Source organism: Sturnira hondurensis, unplaced genomic scaffold, assembly GCF_014824575.4.
Source record: "Sturnira hondurensis isolate 20B ecotype Veracruz unplaced genomic scaffold, ASM1482457v3 Scaffold0010874, whole genome shotgun sequence".
In the NCBI taxonomy this organism is placed as follows: Eukaryota; Metazoa; Chordata; class Mammalia; order Chiroptera; family Phyllostomidae; genus Sturnira; species Sturnira hondurensis.
In genome coordinates, this window is record NW_028083505.1 from 476,878 (window position 1) to 499,871 (window position 22,994).

A 22,994-nucleotide genomic window follows, 5' to 3' on the forward strand; every position below is an offset into this window, starting at 1 on the left:
CTGACTCTCCCACACTCCTCTCTCTTCTCAGCAGGACTTGGGAGCGCCCGTTGAGACCTGTCTCCAGAGAAGTCATAGTCCGCTGGTTTAAGGAGGAGCAGCTGCCTCGCCAGGCTGGCTTTGAGAGGAACACCAAATCCATCGCTCCCTGGTTCCATGGTAGGACAGCTGTCTGTGTCTCAGAGCAGACACCTTTCATATCTCCACCTCTTCTTGAGACTGGGAAAGAGATGCTGAAGGACTGTTATAATCAGGGGAGTAAAGAACTTTCAACTGCTAATTTCATTCTGCCCCACATTCATTCATGAGTTCAAGAGTAAAGAACTTTCAACTGCTAATTTCATTCTGCCCCTCATTCATTCATGAGTTCAAGAATGTATCTCATGGCTCATGACCCCAGTCCAGTGATCTGAACATATAGGGGGCTCAATCAGGGAAGCAGGTTTGTGATTCTAGCAGAGACTTGCTACAGAGAAATAGGAAGGGCTGCTGGTCACCACACCCTCTGTATCAGTTCATGAGTGCCGTGTAACTAACCACCTCCACATTGCCTGGTATTTCCCCTGCATTCGTCTTATGTCCTGGCCAGCTTCCAGGTGTTGTAGGTTCCATCCAAATTAAGAGATAAACCCAGTGTCATTGTAGGCACTGGAGTCTTTGGGATCTTGAGGGCTGTTAGGGAGCCTTCACGGACAAGCTCTGGACATGGCTCTACCTCCAAGAAAGGCAGCTGGAGTGATTAGAAGAAATCATGCAGGGGGGAGCACCTCTGTTCTCACTTCCAGGAGCCAAAAGAGTTTGTGGACTATGAAGTGCAGACTACAGCCATACTCTACAGATGGGATGACTGAGACATGGCACTGTTAAGGGATTGCCCAAGGACACAAAGGTCACAGAGGCCCCACCCAGTCCAGGTTGCAAGCCTGTCCTCATTTCTCTTTCACTCTGGCTCCTGTACAAGTCATCTTCCACACACCATCCTGAGAATCATTTAGATATAAATCAGATCCTGTCACTGCCTGCTCAATACCCACTGCTTCCCTTTATAATTGCAATGAACTTCAAACTCCATGCTGGGGTCCACAAGGTCTCAGATGATGGGCCTGGCTTCCAACTTTATGCCATAATTATTTCCTTTCATAGCTTTGGTTTTTTCCTATTTCTCAAACAAGCCATTTTCTTTTCTGTATCAAGCCCTTTGCACTTGCTATTGCTCTTTCTCTAGCTTTTTGCATGGCTAATACATTCCCATTTTCCATCTGAAATATCCCCTCAGAGAGGCCTTTCCTGAAAACTTTATCTAAAACAGCCTTCACCTGTTTCTCTCAATTCACTGTATTTATTTCTCACCTAGTTTGTATTTATCTCATTTGCTTAATGCATATTCTCCTACCTAATTGTAAGCCTATGAAACCAAGGGCCTTGTCCATTTCACTAATGCCTACCACAGTAAGTATCCATGGGAAGAATGGATGAAGGCAGAAATGATGTGTCAGAGGTGAGACTGGATTCCAGTCTTTCTAATTCCTAAGAGCAACTTTTGCTCCTCTGCATTGGGCCTTCATGGGTGTGTGCTCAGGGCCCAGTGAGTGAGGTTGAGCTGGAAATAGTCAGAAAACCCAGAGCCACACACAAGGTTAAGCTAGCCTTCTCAGTTGGCCGTGTGCTCACTGGGGCCGGGCCATATGCCTTAGGCATCTCTGTATTCAACCCTCACCTCTGCTTTTCATCGGCCCAGAAACAAGGCCAAAGCAAACTCACCATTTTTCTATGTTCCCACTGTTGCAGAGCTCTCCAACTCAATTAATAGCATCCCCATTGCATCGGTCAGATTATGCTTGGCTATGTCTCAATGAAAAATGATCCCAAAGTCTGAGTGACTTCCACCGACCAAGACATTTCCTCCAAATGTTACATGCCCATTGAGTTGTGGAATTTGATAAAGTCCTCAGACTGAAGTTGCTGCTTCTCTTGAAACTCTAATGGTCTCATGACGGAGGGAAAAGAGAGGCATGGCGAGCCACATGTTGGCTCCTGAAGCTTCTGTGTGGAATTGTCACACACCATTGTTGCTCCTGTTTCTTTGGCCAGAGCCAGCTTGACCTCTGTGATGTAGATGAACAGTTTTGGATGATAGTAGAGCCCATTATAACCACCATTCACTTTTAGGCTTCTTTTTACTCTCTGGTCTCCACACATCTAACAGGAGATAGAGGGGCTTTTTATTGCTCAGAAAGAACACAAATCAACTTTCCTGGGTGACTTAACTGTGTGTCCCTGGAGCTTGTCCCAGGGATTCACTACGTCTCTCCTCTGTCCCAATTTTGTGTCCCTGTAGCTGCTGGGAGAGATTCTGTTTGAGTCACTGCTTTATTTTCATCCATTTATTATTATAACCATGGAAACATGATGCCAGCATCTTAGGCACCTCATAATGCCACTCAAATTTTTGTGGGATGGAGGTTTACAGGGCATTGGTTGCTCTGTGGATTGGAACAGATAATGGAGAACGCAAGATGGAGGTGGAGATGCTCAAATTTATCTTACACTTTATTTTCTATCCTGATTAAAAAACAAAACATGAGTTTTATATTGTCCCAGAACAAACAGAACCATGATTTCAGTCTTGCAATTTATGTAACTGATTTCATGTTCTTTTGACATTCTACCATAAAGCATGCAGAAAAGTTGCTAATATGTGGACTGGAGCTATTTAGTGACAAAGTTTTCATTGTTCTGTAACAGAATGAAAGTAAAGGCTCACACACGGAGGGGGGCCAACTCTCTCTGCTTGGAAAGGACTATGTCATATTCCAAGATAATAATCTTTCCTCGGTTTTAGTGTCAAAATGTCCTATCTTTTATGACTTGATGGTGCTGGTAAACAGTAGTTCTTTTTTATATATTGCCTTTGCTCAGAAGCAAAAAGGTAATAGCTCCATGCTGGTTTCCCAACTCTTTAGAGTAACTTTACTTATACCTAAAATCCCAATGTCTGGAGCTGCTGGGATGGTTCAACTCCTTTCCTAATGTAGGCATTCCCTGATAGCACTCCTGGCAGGACTGATCCTGTGGAGACAAAGCCTACCGTCCCCCAGGCAGCCTAACACCAGTCCTGCTGTTAGGGAGCCTTTGCTGCAGGCTCTGCTCTCACTGGTGCTGGCAGGGCACGTTGGCTGGGGTGGCTCTGCCCCGTGAGTCTCTCATGCTCCTCCGGGGACCAGCAGGGTAGCCCGGACACACTCTTCTCAGCGGGCAGACAAGCGGCTGCATGCCAGATCTCGAAGTCTAGTCTTTGAACCAGCACAGCATCACTTTCACCTCGTGTCATTGGTCACCGTGTGTCACAGAGTTGAAGGTTGGGAAAATATATTTTGCTCCTTTTGTGTGCGGAACTGCAAAACCATGTCAAAGGGTGTGAAGACAGAGTGGAGGAGAATTTGAACAATAATATAATCTATCGTGATCCTAATATGAACTGCTTTTCCCTTCTAGGTAAAATGTTCCTAGTTCATTTAGTTGGATTTTAGATGTAGGTAAAAATGACTACTGTGACTTCTGTTTCCATCTCTTCCCTCAAACTCATTTGGATGTGTTGTGGTATAATGCAAAGAACAGTGTGGACAAGGGGTCTGATGATTCAGGCCCACTCTAGACTTGAGCAGCTCTGTGACCTTGGGTGTGTCCTTTAAATTCCTCATCTGTTCAACTTTGACTTCATGAGATACTTATGAAGATCAAGACAATACATTTGCTTTGCCTACCATGATGAGCCATGTCATTGTGATTGCTGATATCTCCTCGAGTCGGAGGTCGACCACCAGAGGCCTCATGCTCTCTAGGGATTAGAGTCTGGGAAATGGGGTCTGAGCACAGAGTGGGTGCTTGGGGGGCAGGCTTCCCACTGCTACCATGGGGTTTTTGATAGAATCTCTTCTGTTAAAAAGAGACATAAAGTGGTAAGGTCATTCCTCTTCTCCTTCCTCCATTGTTACATCCCAGGGCTTATAAGAGAGACTTTTAGTTATCTAAAAATACTCCTGAGAAAAGTGAGTGCATATAAGCTTGGCTTTGGGAAAAAGAAATCTATTTTTGTACTTCAACATGTATCTAATTTAAGAACATCCTCTGTGTGCATATTGGCTCAGTTGGAAACCGTTTCTCTTCCTGAGTTTTACTTGTAGAAAACAGTCACGATGACATCCATGGTATATTGTCTTGGCAGCAACCCTCTGGCTGTCTTGAGGCTCGCCCCTAGGGCTCAGCAGGGAATGGAGCTGTGCCGTGGATGATGTAGTTGGCCTTGGAAAACTATGCCAGCAGGACCCTTCTTAGGAGCTGGGAGTGGATCCCAAGGATGGCCTCACCTGCACTCTGGTGGGGTGTTATTGCTGAGATTTTCCTGATGACCATGAGGCAGGAGCTTCAGCAGGGAGGAGGAACTTCCTACCCACATAGACAGCGTGGCCTGCAGAGAGCCCCGTGGTTGGGGTGACTTTCCATGCTCCCAAGTGGCATGGGCACTGCTTCCTACCTTCCCACACTGTAACTTCAGAGCATATTTAGAGGAGAGTACTGTTGAAGGTCAAAGGACTGAAGGGTTCTAGAATGGCCCATACCTTCAGACCCCTTGTCCTCCTTTCTCTTGGTCACAGCGCAGCCAAATGTGTTTGAAGGAAAGGAAGGAAATAGTCACAGTAGTAGTTTTTAATGGTTACCTGGGGGATGTTTGTCTTGGAAAGGAGAGGCCTTGCAGAGGGATGGATTGGGGAGCGAGCAGAGCTGCCAGTCTTCAGGCTCTGGAGTCCTGTCTTGAGAAAGGGAGATTTTTAAAGAGGACAGACCAGGGTTTGGGACTAGGAGCTCTGAAGAGACACATTTTACTTCAATGGAAGAAAGAGCTTTTCGATGGTTACAGCTTACTATTGGGCCATCTGGATGCCTAGTGGACTTCTCAGATGGAGGCCTTGAAGCTTTCCGCCCCGCATCTATGATGCAGCGTGGTTCTGACGCCATGTTCTGCTGTCATTGTTCCGGGACCACTAGCCCTGCCCCTGCCCATCCTTCATAGTTTTCTCAGCGGGTCAGGAGCATTGGAAAAGTTGGCCAGGGTGTGGGAATCTGCGGGCTGAGGAGGACTGAGGAGGACTGAGGGTTTCTTCTCCTGGAAACTGTTGGACATGTTTGCCTCACTCATTTCTCTATTGTTGAAAGTGTTTTGGTCCAGGAGCTGAGGCACAGGCAGTGGTGACCCATCTGGATGGTCCTTCTAGGAGTCCTGCGGGTAAAGGACAGACATACCATGCTGTCCTACAGGAAAGTAGGTCCCAGAGAGGTTTGAGGGATTGTGCTCTAGGAGGCAATGGCTGAGTGGGAATGGATTCTAGGCTTGACCCTTTAACCACATACACCGGGAAGTCATTTGTCTGAGCTGCGCAGAATAGGAAGGAGTTGGACTAGCTGAGCAGCACTGATTGTTGGCGATCCTTCACACTCTGCTGCTGTGCAGTCTTGCATGCTTCCCTGGGCTGTGTGGATGTAGAGTGGTTTGATGGGCACCATCTCCTGGGCATGCTCAATTGCGTCTTGAGCTGGTCATGGTTAGCCCTTTACAGGTGGCCATGCTGAGGCCCAGGAAGCTCTAGAAACCAACCCTTCTTCACCCAGCAGTAAGCTTGGGAGCTGGGACAGGGTACAGGGTTTTTGGCTCCTAGTTTTTCCTGCTCTGTTCTGGTATCTCCTTGAATACACTGCTGTCCAGGAAAAGAAATCGAGGCAAAAAAGTACCTCCTCTGGATTTATAATCCCTTACCATATATTCATGTGGACTTTTGTGCGCAGTCTGAATTCTTCATTTTAATCTTGTCCTTCCTCATTCTATAACCTTGAAGAGCAGACCTGCCCCTGGGCTCCCGGCCCAGCTTGAGGGAAAATGTGAGGATGCCTTGCTTAGTCTTTGTGATTAATTTCAGGAGTTGGAGTCTCTGGGGCTGAGTTGCAGAGGATGAGCCAGCTCAGGCCCCTGTCCTTGGCTTCTAGGATCAGGAGGAGAATACGAAACTATGGTGAGGCTTTGGAACCTGTTTAGAGGTGGCAGCTAGACTGGGGGACCTGGCAGTGTGGACTCAGGTGCTATATCCATATTATGCAAGGAACAGCTGAAGAAACCAGAGATAGAGAAAGTAATAACACTAACTTTGTAGTGGTGTTATGGGCATTAAATGCATAATAGTTACAAGTGTTTAGAACATGTCTGATGGCAATAAATGCTCCCATTGTTATATGGAATGAGTAAACATGTAGCCTTTGGAGATTCATGTCAGGATTTGAAGCCTGTAAATTGTGGCTTTATATACTGCTATCACTTAGAAAGAAAGGAAAAGTTAACAACAAATGACTCTATACAACAGGACCATGATATTTATTTAATCTAAAAATGTGCAAGTTTGAATTTTCTTTTGTTATGAATATGGACACTCTTTTTGAAATGTTTCTTTAAAGCTGTGTGGGGTAAGTCATGGGCCGTTTGGAAGGATGGTTAACATGTCACGATCCATCATGTCAAGTTAGATTGATAATTTTCTACTCTTACACAGAATTTGCAATGTAAATTTTCCATCAGCTCTGATCCCAAATGCAAAAATTTATAAAGAAGAAAAATGTAGGTCATTTGACCTACTTTCCACTTAAGTTCTTGCTTAAGCTGTTCTAACTAAGAAATAAAGGTCTCTCTTTTTTTTACTTAGAAAAATTGTGCACTGGCTATAGTCTCAAAAAAGGATTACACAAAAAGTGAATTGCTTTTTTCTTTAAGAAAGCATCAATAATAATGGTGTTTACAAGATTTTAACTGTTTTTCATCTTTCTATAGTTCCACACTCTTGATTTCAGACCTTCCGTCTCCTATCTTCCTAACACTTTTAGTTTGGCTATTCTGGTGAGAGGCCTTTGGTTTCTGACCCACAGGTGTGTGTAACTAAGATGTAGGGAAGGAGCAGGGGTGGTGGGACCTAGATGAATTAATTGGGTTTGATAGAACTGATTTTTTTATCTTCTATCTAGGTTTTTAAAAGTAGAGGGTAATAGTAAACAAAGATGTGATTTATGTGAATGTAATTGCTCTCATCATCTTCTGATAGTTCCACCATATTTTTGGTGGCTACAAAAGGTCCTCCTACCTCCCCAGCTCCAGGAAGTTCCTGTCATGAGTTGGACCTGTCTTCAGCTCCAGGAAGCTGCCTTTAGGTTTTCTGTGCTCCAGGCCCTAGAGTCTAGTTTCTCGCCACTCCTCAGCGCAAGCTCATCGCAGCCCTGGCACCCAGGTCTCCAGCCCATCCAGAGCCCTTGGGCTCATGTTTTTCTGAGGGCAGGCTTGGAGCTGAGTGGGAAGGCGTGGGGCCGGGGACACAGCCTCTCTTTTCAAGCTGCTAATGTCCTCCACCATGTAAAGAGCCTCAAGGCCAGGACACGGACCAGTTGGTGAAACCACAGGTGCTAACTTTGGTTCAGTCTGAGTTTTTAGCACTTAGTTGCCCTGAGATGGAATAAACTCTCTCAAGGAGTTGTGAGCACCCACTGCTGAGGTGTATAAACTGAGGCCAGACAGCCCCTCAGTCGGGACCATGAAAGTGTGAACTGTGCAGGGTGACAGGCTTAGGTCAGATTACGTGAGTCTTCTCCCTGACTTCCCACCACAAGCTCTTCTTTCTCTACTTGTCTGAGAAAGAAATATGGTGGCTTTGACATTTGCTAGAGAATGAAGTCTAGTCACGATAGTAGTTGAGACTCCTTTTTGAAAGTGAAGACTCATGAAATATTTATACTTAATTATTAAATGTTTATCAGAATCAAATTACCTTCTGTTTAGTATTTAATTAAATTCTTTATAGATTCGCATGCCAGGGTCACTTGCTTACAGGTTTCATTAAAAATAATGGTGCTGCCTTTGGGCCTCATGAGTCACACTCCCTTTCACTAGCCCCCAGGGGTGCACCAGGCAGGAGGGATTCCCCTGCCCTGGGATCAGCACAGCTTGTGTATATAACTGATGTATGTTTTCTCCTGTAATCATAAAAAATGCACTATCTGTCTGCTACATACAGTGAGGCTCTACCAACATTTGTGCTGCCACATTTCAAGCAAAGAAAATTGCAGTTTTACAATTTTTCTACAATTTTTCCGATCCCATGAAGTCATCACCTCCCCTCTTTTCCCTTCAGGTGATGGGGAGAAAATCAACTCGAGTCCATTTTAACTTCGTTCTATTCGATGATTTAGACTGTTTAGTTAACTCAGTCCCTTTGGGGAAAACTAGGTCTTTAGGATTTCCTCTTCCCTCTCTCTGCTACTCTCTAAAAGGGCATGACAGGGGCTTCCCTTCACTGTGAGAAGGAGGTAAGGGGTAGGGCTTCCCTCCCCTTAAGACTTCATCCTGCATGAGGGATTGTGGCTGAGAGGGTGAGAGAGACTGAGACTCAGGTCCCTGCTCTGCTTCCAAGCCCCGTATTGTGTCTGGGGATGTATCCATCTGGAGGTAGACAGAGACACCTCTTGGATTGGTGGCTTCTCTAGGCAGAGGTCACCTTGTTCCTTAGGTGTGAGCTGATTGGTATCTCCAAGGTGTGATTCATTGGCTGCGCCTATAAGGTCACACTGGCTTTTATGTTTTAATTCATTTATTAAACATTACTTTGTGCTGATCTTGTGTCAAGTAAACATTGAACTTCCAATATTTTATTTGTTCCGCACACTACTCTCTGGAAAAGGTAATGACACTAGCAATTAGGTACACAGTACTTACAGTGTACAGGCACACTTCTATGTACTTCACATATGTTAACTTATTTAATCCTTATCATGTCACTGTGAACTTGTTACTAGCATTAGCCCCATTTCACAGATGAGGAACTGAGGCACAGAGAAGAGAGGCCACTAGCCTGAAGTTCACTGTTAATAAGCAAGAGCAGTAGATTCAAACCCTGGTGGTCTGGCTTCAGAGTCCATGTGCATATCCGTGATGCAATGCAGCCTTGTTGGCATCCCACAGATGAGGATTAGAGCGCCAGTTAAGTAACTGCCCTGGGGCACACAGTGCTGGGGCAGAGGGTCAGTTTCTTTCCTGTCCAAGATGTCCCCTGGAGGATGACGAGATGGCCGTTCCTTTGGGAGATATTGAGGCACCTCTAGGTCATGGGGCCAGCTGTTCCAGCTGCCATGCCTTACTCCTGGCTGGTGCTCCTCCTGAGGCCAGCCCCACCCTTCCCATAGAATTCCTGAGGATGCCTTCCAAGTGTCCATACACTGCAAAGTCCTCATGCAATAAATGCAGTAAAACAGGAAATTGTTTACATATGGCATTATTGAATTACCTGGGCAGGGCCACTAGGAGGCAGGCTCCCTGTGTGAGGCATTTAAATAATTAATTTGTTGATTATTAATATTATGCTTGTGCTAGGTACAGGGCATGTGACAGAGAACAAAACTGACAACTTCCCTGTCCTTACAGAACTTACATTTACTTGTAATTAACAAACAAAAAAACACCCGATATAATAAAAAAGAATTTATTGGCTCCTGTGACTGAAAAATCCAAAAGTAGGCCCAGCTTCGGGCTTTGCTTGATTTGGTCCAAGGACCCGGCCTCTCTCCATCTTTAAGCTCTGTTGCTCTCTGTGTCATTTTCATTTTCAAGTAATACCAGCTGTGACTGTATTATTTGTATTTCTTAGCTCAAAACCAGCAGAAGAGAGAGTACACTTTTCTTTCAACAGTCCCAATATTAGTCCCGATATTCTGACTTGTTCGGTCTGGTTTGGACACATGCCCACTCCTGAACCAATCACTACAGTCAGGGAGATGAGTCTTGAGTAACTATGACCACCCCTGGTATGGGGCAGAATCCATCCCATTACAGCTGCATAGACTGGATGAGAAGGTGTGGCTTCCCCAAAGGAGTTCGCCATTCTGTATCCTTAAGAAGGACAAATGGTCCTGAACGGGCAAGACCAATTGATGTCCACCACAGAGGAAAACAACCTGTGCTGTCTCCTTGTGAAACTGTCAGCCCAGTCAACGAGACTGGCATAAATCAAATAACAAATTTATACTTCCAGTTGAGGTTAGTGCTACATAGGTTCCTGTGTGGCCTGTTTCATAAGTCATTCTGCTGGGTAGCTGGGGCCCTCTGTCACGAATGTGGCCTTAGTGATTTGAAACTGGCATGTCAGCTTGGAGCAGACGGTCATGGGCATGGAATATTGCCTCTTGTGAATAAATATATCTGGAATCAAGAAGCTTGTCCAGTGAAACCCTTGTCTCAGCAGTTAAATTTCATCTGGAGCTATAAAAAAATGAAGGCATTTGAACTCATTCATCACAATCTGCGTGGCTTTAGGATGCTTTGAGAAACTATTGAGAATGAAGAGCTTAATAATTCCAGCCTCCTTAATGATATCGTCTGGATAGCATGGCAATAAGAAAGAAAAGTCACAGAAATGAATGAGAAATAGCTAAGCAGTAATGGAGGAGCTGTCAGCTGGTGAGGCGTAGCTGCAGTGAAAGCTTTAATAAATATGCACATCAGACAAATTGAAACCCATAAAAAGTAAAAGGTAGTGTCTGGGCTGCCTGCATTTCTTTCTGTTCAGGGAGAAGTCCTAACCGAAATAAAAGGAGCTCACTTGGGTTCCTATGGTTCAGTTCTGAGCTAATGATTTCAGGGACCACTATGGAGGTGGAGGAGCTGGAAACCAAATCCCAGATCTGCTTTAAGATTTGCTAACGGGTGGATTTATTGGTCCATTACAGTGCAGCATTTTTTAAAAGTATGCTTCAAGTGCCTTTCCTTTCTTGGGGACGCTGTTGATTAGCACCAATGAAGTAAATATTTTGATAGCAAATGTGAAGTTGTTGGCAGTGTTTGAGAGCATCTGCATGGAAGGCAGGGGGATGGATAAGCAAGGTGTCAGGAAGAACACACCATGGACTTGTGCTCACAGTGCAGTAACGGAGGAGTCAGGAGCTGGCGGCTGCAAACAGCCTGCCTGTGATATTAATGTGTGATGCTGGGAGAGTGACAGCAAACCTAGACTTCTTTGCTGTGCTGGTGTACATACTCCTTCCTGCGTTCCCTGCCTTTTCATCCTCATAGGATGCAACCATAGGGAAAGGGATGCTGCCCTGAAGGGTGTCAGTACCCTGACCTTGGCCATGTCTTTTTCTACAGAGGCCCAATAGGGAGTGCTGCAGTTAGTTGGATATACTTTGTGCCCAGAGGAGCCTGGGGTACCTGTGGGTGATACTGAGTGCACCCCTGCTTTAGTCCTTATCAAGAGCCCTGATCTGTATGTTGGCTTTCTGCCTCAGTTTGCAGACGACAGCTCTTTTTGCTTCAGCTGCAGCCCCCTGACTTTCGGGGCTTAGCCCAAGCCGGTTGCTTTGTGTGTAGCCCAGCATGAGCAGCCACCATGGTTGAAGCGTCCGTTGTTTTCCCACCATTGTTTCACTTGATGTGGCCAATTACTTTGGGTGATACAAATGTGAATCCATTTTATTGTCCACAGAAGAGATTCCAAACCTAAAGAAAGGTTTAAAGAGTTTAATCTGAGCCAAAGGCTGAGACCCTGTTTTAGAAGCAAAATCTCAAAGGGCAGATAAAATGCTCCAGGAATAGTAGTGTTGCAGTTCTTTTTATACATTTAGAATCAAAGGAGAAAATGTAAGGAAACTTGAAATCCATTGGTGGTGGATTAAGGAGGCAAGAGAAAGCAAAAGTGGAAAAATCTCTACGACTGCATAAAAAGGCAAATGGAGAGAGACCGTTGAGTTTTTTCAGTAAAAGAAAAATCCCTTTAGTTTTTTTCATAAAATGAAAGACACATTTTTTATTTTCACCAAAAACTTTACTGATTTGGATATTTTGAGTATGTTGGCTATCTCCTGCTATTAGTTTCTAATGGGTGGAGGCCAGGGGTGCTGCTAAACATTTTCCCATGCATAACATAGCCTGCAGCAAAGAATTATTTGGCCAAAATGTCAGTAGTACCAAGAAATTTTGTAAACCATGCTTGACACATTTGATCAGTCACAGCACCTTCTCCGTAAATCTTTCTTTTTTGCGTTTCAGTTGCATTTTTACCTTTCTTGAAATAATAAAGCATAATGCACTGAAAATTGTTGTGTGTCTTCTTCCACCTATTAAAATGGCTATACAAAAAATCACCAATTTTGATAAGTTTTTAAAAAACACACATTTCACGTTTCACGTTGATATGACAGCTGTCACAATATAATTTAACAAAACTATTTTGAATGAAGTTAAAGACAACTAAGCACTGCTAGAGCCATTGTATAGAAAAAACTAGACAAACTTTTTGGCCAACCCAATACTTGTTTTACATTGGTGGGTACAGGATAGTTAATACTGAACAGTTACAACAAATAGAGATGGTATGCTGGGAACAAGATAATGAGTTTCCTCATAGTTGTGCTGTGTTGCCAGTGGGTGGCAAAGAACATAACTCTGACATTTTACACTTGATCTTAACCAAGAGTCTGAGAAGCAACTGCTGACATTTTAAAGGTACGTTATCCTAGATGCACAAGAACAATGGACAGGGCTAGCTTACGGTAAAGATTAACTTTTTACTAAGGAAACTGTAGGCCTAGGATGTGACTTCCCACCACAATCTGCCCAGGTATAAATTAATGATCTGTGTGGTTACTTTTGGTCAGTGAGCTTGCCACGCCTGCCACGTAGCCCCCTTTTCGTTCACATATCATTGAAGAGAGATTTACTTGCCAAAGGTCAGGCCATAAGTGGCAGAGACCTGACTGAAACTCAGACTTCTCTGGTCTAGTGCTGCTTTCTACAGGATAGTTTACTGAATCTTGTGGGTCCTGGGAACAGGCCTACCCAAACTGCACAGTTTCTGTCTGCAGAGATTTGCAACTCTTCCCAGTGCTTAGGCTACTTAGGGTACAGCCCCTGACAAAGCCAGATCTTCAGGGCATTGCTTTTGGAACCATGGCCAGCTTTACAATTGGTCAGTGCCCACAGACCTGACCTTGGACCTTCAGAACAGCAGTGCCCTGAGAGGCCCCAGCAGGCTTCTTGACTGAATCCTCATGGTTCTTGTTGTGAGCACAGTAAGCCCCGTGTCAAGAGCTGGTTCTGCTAATCCACACCTTGTGCGCACTTTCTTTCAGGGCCACCTGCATGTAAAGGGCCTGGAAAAGAGAGAAGGATATGGATTGCACCTGGGAGTACAACCCCTATGAGAGAGCAGGCTGCTTACAGTTTGATAGGAATACAAGCCTTTCACATAGGACTGACATTGAAAGGAAGGCTGTACCTCTCTCCTGCTCTGCCACTTACTCATGTGAGAACTTGGGCAAATCACTCAATTTCTTCAGCCGAATTTTCCACTCTGTACAACGGGGAGGCTAAAAGTGCCTATGTGAAAGGGTTACTATGAAGAATGAATGAATCAGTGGGTATGAATCTTTTAGCACAGTGGTTGGCATAGTGTAAGCATTCCAAAATGATGGATATGGGGTTATAATTTTAATTAATGACTTATTCAATAATATTGGGGGCCCAGAAAGTTCCAGGCACGAGGATATAGTAGGAACAAAGCAGACATAACCCTTGTACTCATAGATTTTGTGTTTACAAAATTATGATAATTTTTATATAAACTTGTGTAATTCACCTTTCTAGTATAAATAATATCGTAAGTTACTATTTTTCAGCACCTTTTTTTCTCAGTTATCAATTAGAGGTCTTTTAGGTCTATCTCCCTGTCAGCGGTTCTCAACAGGGGTGGTGGTGATGGGGGGCAGTTTTTTCTCAGGGGACTGTTGGCAATGTCTGGAGACACTTCAGGTTTCACAACCGTGTGGCATCTAGTGTGTAGAAGTCAGAGATGCTGCTAAACATCCTACAACACACAGGAGGCCCCCATGACAGATACTATCCAGCTCAAAATGTCAAGAGCGCCCATGTTGAGAAACCCTGGTATGTGTCTGGATTTGTATCTATCTCTCCTTTAAACATTTAAATGTTTGCTAGGAGAGTATGCAGCAGGCATAGCTTACTTACTTTCTTTTATAAGTGATTTCATCTTTCTCTGGACTTCTATTTCCTGTTAATGCCTGAAAAAAAGAAAAGCCCTTAAAATCTCCAATTAAAGATAATCCTGCCTTCTATGATTTAAGAATCTCTAAGTTTAACTTGGTTACTTTTAGCAAATATACAATCATTTTAAGCTCAAAGTCCTATCTCTCCCTTCTCAAATGTTCTCTCCTCGTCCCTAAATGGTGTCTGAATGCAGAGGAAATTCATGGCCTCGGAAGGGAGCCAAAGAAGGCCCTGGTCAGTGGCTCATCTCTGGACTTTGTCCTTTGTTTCAACTGATCTTCAAATGGTCCACAGCTGCTGAAACCACCTGTGACTGTTAGAGGCCAAGCACAACTGGGGCCGGTGGGGGGCCCCTTTCCCACACATTCGGCTTAACCCTGCTTTGACCCCTACTTGGGCTTCTGAGTTTCAGCAACTCCCATCAGCTACTGTTGGCTGAGGTGCCCACCCAAAGATTAGGTCTTGGAGTCACCTTGCCTCTTTTCTTCATGGGCCCTTAGGAATCAGGCCCTTAATAATCTATGCCTTTTAAAAAACTGCTAAGGGCCCTTAATAATCTATCCCTTTAAAAAAACTGTCCTCTTCATGAGATAACATGGTATAGATCAAAGAGCACTGAATTTGGAGTCTGAGGACCTGAGTTCAGATTATGGCTCCACCACTTAATAGCTCTGTGACCTTGGGTAAGGCACTGCTCTCGTTGACCCTCAGTGTCTTCAGTTATGAACTGATGATGGTAGGTCATTAGGAAGACTGATGAGATGAGGGCCACATGGTGCCCAGATGGTGCCCAGTTCTGGCTCTGGCATAAAGCTTCGCATGTGACTCTCACTGCGTCCTTTTGTCTTTCTGCCTCGAAATGGAAGCCACTTCTGGCAGCCCAGTGGCCTGGGAACTGCATTTCAATGCAACAGCTTTGCAAATGTAGCTGTGAAGTAGTCCTTAGACGAGAAAGCCCTTACTGGCTTGTATACCTCCAGTTCAATGGATACCCATTGAATCCATTTTCCAACCTTGAACGTTCTCATATTCTTTTATTTGGGAAACATCAGTATCTCCCCATTGCCCTCAGAGTGAAGTCTATATTCTTTTAATGCTATGGAGAGCACTTTGGAGCCTGGTCCTTGCCTATCTCCGTGCATTTTGCCACTGCCCCACCACTATGGTAGCCTTCCCTCCAGCCACAAAGAGCCACGTGCAAACTGCTCTCCTGGCCTTGCCCCTATGTTTTAACCTTTCTGTTCTCAGTCTAACTTTCACTTCCATCCAGAGGTGGGCGGGGCTCCTTCTCTAGATACAACCACAGCAGCTGAGGCCATACCCCATGTGGCCTTTATAACCACTGGTAACAGTCAGCCTATTGATTTATATATATTTATTTATTTTAAAAATTTGTGCTAATCTTTTTCTCTGTCCAGAGTCAGAGGTTCTGTAAGGCAGGAACTGTTTCTCATTCAGTCAGTGCTGACTTCTGGGTGTGTAGCATGGGGCCTGCTCCTAGATACTGCCTCATAAGTATCTGTTGAAGGGAGGAAAGGAATAAAGGAAAAATAAAGGGAGGAGAGAAACTGTAGGGAAAAACTACATTTTCTCTTGCTCGGGGTTGAGAACTGTCTCAGAAAGAATCTGCAGTGTACTTTCCAGTAATCATTCTAGAACAATCACCCCAGACCATTGTCTGGTAAGGTCACATGCCTCAGCCAGCCCTGGTCATTAGCTAAGTTACAAAATTTTTATGATCTATAATGCGTGCTCTCTCCCCAGCCAGAAGGGGTAGGGTGAGTTCTCCCCTTTCCTTAGCCAGGAGATTGTGCAGTGTTTAGGAGGGGCAGAGGTGGGACGGGTGGGATAGGATTAATGCTTTGTTCCCAGAATACTTGGCTTAGAGGCTGTGTGAAGGGGGAAGGCAAGGGGAGGTGGGGAGATGGGGAGGGCAGAGTGCATGAGGCAAAAAAACATAACTGGCTATCCTTGCAAGTATTTTATGTTTCCCCCTGCCACCAACCAGTTCTCTTGGGGCTTGGGGTTTCTGTGAAATATTTTTTGTCAGCCTGAACTATGAGGCTGTATTACCTTTGATCTTGGGCCAAATAACAATTTTTATTTCTAGATAAGTATCAAAGAGGGTGGGGGGAAATTACGCAGATGCTTACTATTGAGGTGTCAGTAGAGTCTCCTAAGAATGGCCCAGGCTGGGGCCCAAGGACAGGCTCCTTCAGAGGAAGTCACCCCCAGCAGCCTTTCTTTGAAAGGTTTCTTGTGTGAGGTGAGAGCAGTACAGCCTGGCAGCACTGAGTATTGCTGCTACCAGCACAAGGTAGCACCCATAACTGGCACATGTGTAGTATGCTTAATGAATCCAATGCAAATGAGTTACATTGTATTAGATAGGTATTATACTTCCAAGCACTGTGATAAGCACATGAAAGGATTAATATAATGAATTCTCAAACAACATTATAATGTAGGTAATATTATCAGTACTGCTTAATCGATGAGGACATTGAACTGGGTTTTAGAGAGGCTTAAGTAACCTCACTAAGGCTACCTACTGAGCAAGTCCCTGAGCTGTGATTTTAGTCCATGCACTTGATCTCTGTTCCAAATCAACCCCTCTACATCCCAGGCACTTAGGGGTGCAAAGACAAGGTTTTGACGTTCATTTGGGTCTTCCAGGAAGCAGAAGTACAAAAGATTTACTGGGGGAAGTGCCTGCGAAGGATAAAGGGGACGTGGAGCAGGAGGAGGTGGGAGGCTTCAGACATGGTGCAGGTCTGACACCTATGAAGGGAGAGAGATAAAGAAGGACAATCTGTAGGAAAAGCCTGGTACTGGAGCACAGCTCAGGGAAAATCCCGGTCAGGCTGAGGGGAGGCCCCAGTACAAACACTGCTCCCTAGAAGAGACCCGCACTGGTAGGAGTGGCAGCTCTGTACCCCTGTGCTCAGTCATAGAACCTGCCATGCTCTGAGTCAGGGGCTCAATCTAGTGTCTTTTGTGCTGGAAGCAGAAAAGGGGAGGGGAGGGGAGCATGCCTCTGCAGTGGATCCTGAAGATGTAGCAACTGGAGGCTTGAGCAGCTTGCTCCCGCAGTGGCCACAGGCTCTCTCTTTGAGCTGTTCATGACCCGTTACTAATATACTGTAAAGTCTGGGCAGGATGTTATAAAAACCCCAAGGTGGGTATCCCATGCAGGTTCCTGGGATAGAAACCATTTCCTGGTGGGGTTGAGCAGGTTGTACACTGAATGAAAGGGTCCTGCCAATGGGGGGCTAGTTGGGAGGAGGAAGAATCGAAATACAGAAATGTGAGCTTTGCCATTTTGGCCCAGAGAGACATTGCTTTCTGATTCAGCCACTCAGAGAGATGCGTTTTTCTAACTTGCTGGTATACTGTGGTAAAATGACACTGTGTAGGCCTGCAGAGTCTAAGAAAATTTTGTTCTTTTAGCTGCAGTGAAGCTTACTTACATACCTCCATTAAGAAACTGTTTGCCTACTGTCCACAGGTAGACAGAGGAAGTCTTTTTACCTCTTAAGAGAATGTTTTCAGGTGCTTATATACCAGAGAGATAACTGGGGCAGGAATAACAAGTCATCCTGGTCTCATCACTAAAGTAGACTCTTAAGGCTCTCCACAGGGCACTGCTTGATGAGTTGCATTTGTAATCGATAGGTACTATAATTCTGGGTCATTACTTATTCTTTGTAATGAATCTAAATTAGTGTGGCTTAATTCAGAGGAAAGGGTGCTAAGCTCAGGTCCTAGAAACTCTGCCCCCAGGCTCACAGCTTATTGTTCTGGACCAAGCAGGCCCCTTATCGGCCTGAGGCAAGTGCCGTACAGCCCCTGGGGCCCCTCCTTTCCTTTGACAGAGGCTGAGGGACAGGGTGATCAGTGGAGGGCGATGAGGGAAGTTACAGAACCTGCTAACTTTTCTCTCTTTCTTTTCTAAACCAGGAATTATTAGCCGAGAAGATGCAGAAGATCTCCTTGAGAATATGACTGAAGGAGCATTTCTGGTCCGGATCAGTGAGAAAATCTGGGGATACACCCTGTCCTATCGCCTGCAGAAAGGGTTCAAGCACTTTCTTGTGGATGCCTCTGGGGATTTTTACAGCTTCCTGGGAGTGGACCCCAATCGCCATGCCACCCTCACCGATCTCATTGACTTCCACAAGGTAGTGCTCTTAGAGGTGCTGGTCAAGGGGATGAAGATGGTAGAAACTTCAGATGAAGGGAGAGCCAGGCTGCAGGCCTTCTAATAGATGGGGATGGAGAGTGAGCAGACAGGTCCCCAGGGATATGCAGCATCGGGACAGAAGGGACCAGAGGTTGTCTCGACCAGGCAATGTAGGTCTTCCCTCTGGCTTTCCCTCTGACCCATGTAGGCACCTCAGGAGGCTCTCCAGACCTTCTCTCACCTTGAGGACCTGAGGGCTCCCTCCTGTCAGAACTTAGAGGCTGGTCAACAAGCCTTCTGTCCAAGACCAGCTCTCATTCCCAACTCACTCCCGGGATGTCTCTCTTGGGGACAGTCTATAAAGGCCTCTTGCAGCTTTGTGTAGTTAGTTGAAACACAGCAAGCAAACCTGAGGTTGGAGAGGGTTTCCTTGTAGAGTTACCATGTCTCTTGTTCCAACTATAGCTTTACTCCTTTGTATGTGTGTGGCCTTGGGCAGATTCCTTAGTCTCACTGTGCTTTAGTTTCATAGCTGGGCAAATGGATGTTAATAATACTTAGCTTAGACACTATGACTATTAAATGAGGGAATGTATGTATTCAATAACAGCACTCTATCTGTAAAGTGGTGTGGAAGTTCTTATCTCCCAGAACTCTTTTTGTTATCTGTTCCCCTGCTGTGGACCTCATGTTGAAAAAGATGCCTTCGAAATAATATATGTAGAAAGAAGCGATTTCTTTGTTAATGTGGCTGTTGGCATCAGTAGTAACTTGGAGAAAGACAGAAGTGGAACTCAGAAGGGCAGGACCCAGGGATTCCGAGAAACAGAAATGTGGTAGCTCAGGGGTCCTCCATCTGCCTGAGCTTTGCAAGTGTAGGAAGGTCCACAGAATTATTTGACTGTCACACTGGGATTTTGCTATAATAGGAACTCTTGGATTTGTATCCCTTTTTCTTTTGGGGTGTCCACAGAACTCTAGGGACAACTCTTAACCTGATCTTTTAAGTACATAGAAAGTCACCCACTTACAAATACCTAGGTGCTTTGAGGAAAGTGCTTCCTGGAAAACTAGACTAACCAGGATGGAGGCAGAATGGGAAGAGCCTTCTATAGGAGAAAGAAAGGGAGGGGCTGTGTGGATATTGGCACCTTCTCTGTGTCAAGTGCTGTGCCTTTTGCTCTATGCCCATGTTCTCATTTAATTTTCACCATAGCTCTGTGAGGGAGGCGTATTAGTCCCATTTCACAGATCAGGAAAGGGAGATCAAGTAACTTGCCTAAGTTTTCATGGCCGGTACCAGCTGGGTCTCAGAGTGAAGCCTTAGGCTGCGTGCCTCTAAAGCTTGTGCTTTTCCCACTGTATCACCCGACCTGCTTTTCCTGTTCAAGGTAAGCTGCTTGCGCAGTGGTGAGCTCTGTGTCTTTGGAAGTATTCAACCAAAGAGTAAGTGTTCATCTTTCAGAGATGCTGTGGACAGGTTCCTGAATAGGAAGGCTAAACCACATGTCTTTGAAAGTGTTTATTTTTTCCAAAGCTAAGGTTTGAGACTTCGAATTTAGTTTCTGACACTAAAGAGAGAACTCGTTTATGCCCATGTAGAGTTCTGGTGGCCAGTCTTATAAATTGAAATTTTAATTGCACAATTAATTTATGATTAAATTCTAAGAAAAATCAAATATAATACAAAGTGTAAGCACTGTTCATTTCATATCCTGGTTTGCATCCTCCGTCTTGAATTATCAGTGTGCCATGTACCTAACCAAAGTATTTCCTGGGCATTAACATGGAAATTTATGTACATAAGAAAATACATAGCATTTTATTTTTATGCAAATTAGATAATCCTTTACCAATAGCTCAGCTATTTTATTTTATTTTATTGTAATTGTTGTTCAAGTATAATTTTCTGTCTTTTACTCCCATCCCAGTTCACCCCACCTCCCTCCTATTTTCACCCCCCTTAGTTTTTGTCCATGTGTCCTTAGTTTCTGGAAATCCGTTCCCTTTTCCCCTGAAATTCCCCTGAAATTTCCTCTCCTCTCCCCTCTGGTCACTATCAGCCTGTTCTCTATTTCATTGTCTTTGGTTATACTTTGCTTGTTTGTTTGTTTTGTTGTTTAGGTTCCTGTTAAAGGTGAGATCATATGGTATTTGCCTTTTACCACCTGACTTATTTTGATTAGCATAATGCTTTCCAGTTCTGTCCATGCTGTTGAAAAGGGTAGGAGCTCCTTCTTTCTTTCTGCTGCATAGAATTCCATTGTGTAAGTGAATGGACCAAAAAACTATGGTACATTTACACAATGGAATTCTACGCAGCAATTTGATTTTAAACATGCTTAATATATTGTAGAAAGTATTTTGTAGAAGTGTAGTCCCTGGAATCAGTCTGCCAAGTTTTAATCCCAACTTCATTACTGTGTGTTACTTTGGGCAACTACCCAGACTCTTGTGCCTTAGTTTCCTTCCCAGTAAGATGGGTGTAACAATCGCATTCACCTCTTAGGGTCACTGTGAGGTTTTGATGAGATATCACTAAAATACCTGACATTTGTAAGTTGCCAGGATGTTGGCTGTTATTGAGGTACATGCATGTCAATCCATGTACTGCATCCTTGTAAAAATCTGTGGGACTCCATGGTATGGATGCATAATTTAGTTATCCATTCTCCTTCTGAGGGCCACTTGTGTAGCTTCCAGGTTCTCCTGATCACAAACAGTACTGCACAGACTTGCTTGCATAGGCCACTTTGGGCACATGTGTGAGTATTTCTCTAGGATGGATCCCGTGAATTGGAATTGCTGGGTAGAAGACTATGCCCATTTTAATTTGAAAATATCTGCCAGATTTCCCTCAAAAAATCTAGTGCCAGTTTGTGCTCCTGCCAAAAGTACATGAGGCTGCTTCCTCATACTCTTGCCAATACTGGAGATTATCAGTCCCTTACAATTTTCCCCCATCAGTTGGGCAGACACCGAATCTCACTGTTGTTTAACTTGCATTTCTCTGATGCTGAGGCTCTTTTCATATGTTTAATAGCCACTTGGATTTCTCCTGTGAATTGTCTGTTCATATCCTTTGTCCATTTTTCCTTTTAAAAGCCTCTTCTTATTAATTGTGTCAATCCTTCCAGCGACTAAATTGCCCTTTCGTTACGTCCATTTTTCTCTTCAGTTCTTCTATGACAATTTTCCATGTAATTTAAGTGGGCATCCTTTTTATTTCCAAGTATTTTTTTAAAAAAATATAGCTCATTCTTGTTTCAGGGATGATTTATCTTCTTATTACACTGAGGAGATTAATATACATCTCTTAAAGGCTCTTTCTGTTTGTTTCACAAACTTGATATTTTCTTGGGAGTCAGTTCTCTTTTTGAGGTTAGCACCTTTCTTTCATGGCTATGATTTTTCTTAAATATTTATAAATTTTGAGCTGGGAGGTGATCTTTCAACTTTGAGTTTCTTGTTTATCCATCACAGACAACAGTTTCTATTTCCTTGTCCAGTCTCTTCATGCTGTTAGTGTTGGAGTTGGTAAGGAGTGGCTCACGTGTTGAGAATGGGAGTTTCTGAACTTGCTGGGTCTTTGTGTGCCTCTTCTGCCCTTCTGCCCTGCCTGAGGCAAAGACCTCTACTGTCTGGGGGTCCCCCAGCACACCCTTGTCCCGTATTAACTCTTCTGAAAACCCCATCCTGAATATCTTTTGGTTTTCAAGGACGCTTCAACATTTTTGCTTTGTTGCTGGCTTTTCTTATTTGTCCATACTTTTATAAATTTGTTTATTTTTAAAAGCAGATTTTTTTTTCCCTGGGATTTCTAGAAATTTTAGTGAGGAGTAGGCAGTACCTATTCTTAGTTTCTCTCTCTTGAACTGGCTTCTCTCTGGTGGATCCTGTTTCCTTTTCTTGATTATAAGTGAATATTTCCTTTTTTTTTCCAGGAGGAAATTATCACTGTTTCAGGGGGAGAGTTGCTGCAGGAACCCTGTGGACAGAGGGACAGCCCACCAGACTACCATCTGTTGTTTGAATGACTCTTTTTTCCTCATCGATTGGATTCTTTTGGGCATCCTTTTTTTTTTGAACTCAAGAACATCTCAGCTCAAATCCTGATGGCCTCCTGGAAGATTCACCACCATTCAGAGGATTAAATACATTTGTCTATCTCAAGAGATATGAAATATATGGCACATATGCTACTGGCCCTTGTCCCGGTGCCCAGGAAAGAAATTGCTCAGGGTTGATGCAAATCGTTCATGAAGAATTTAGGTGTGACCTCAGGAGATGACGCCTCTTTGTCCCATCTGCTCTAGACCCGCCCCCTAGAGACCATGGATCACGATTTTATAATCCAAAGTAATCCCAGTGCCTAACGCTGAATTTAACAAATAGTGTCTATTCAATAAATGTTTGCTGAATGAATGTACTTCTTCTGAAGGTTTCTAACATGAATCCATGATTTCTAGGGAGTTATTTCCTACTTGTCACTGCTTGTATAGCCATGGAGATTATAGGGGAGATATTGTAGGGATTTATGTGGAAAACATAGATGCTGCATCTTTAATAATGTTCATCATCACCCTCATTGACAGTGTCACTGGGGTTACTAAGGCTCCTGAGCCCCAGCTTCTAGAGCAGCTGACTGATACTGCCCTGCCTCCCTCATCT

The 22,994-nt window shown here is 44.2% G+C and overlaps 1 protein-coding gene across 2 annotated transcripts in view; it reads left to right on the top strand.

Moving 5' to 3' along the window:
- The window catches only part of SH2D4B (SH2 domain containing 4B), a 105,250-nt gene extending 82,511 nt beyond the window's left edge, over positions 1–22,739 (top strand). The window contains exons 6-8 of one of the 2 annotated variants that reach the window (XM_037059454.1): positions 35–159; positions 18,101–18,321; positions 22,268–22,739. In XM_037059454.1, coding sequence (XP_036915349.1) covers positions 35–159; positions 18,101–18,321; positions 22,268–22,360 — 439 coding nt within the window. In that variant the 3' untranslated portion in view covers positions 22,361–22,739. The remainder of the gene's footprint in view (positions 1–34; positions 160–18,100; positions 18,322–22,267) is intronic. The other variant, XM_037059455.1, reaches the window with a different exon arrangement.
- Positions 22,740–22,994: the final 255 nt, after the last annotated feature.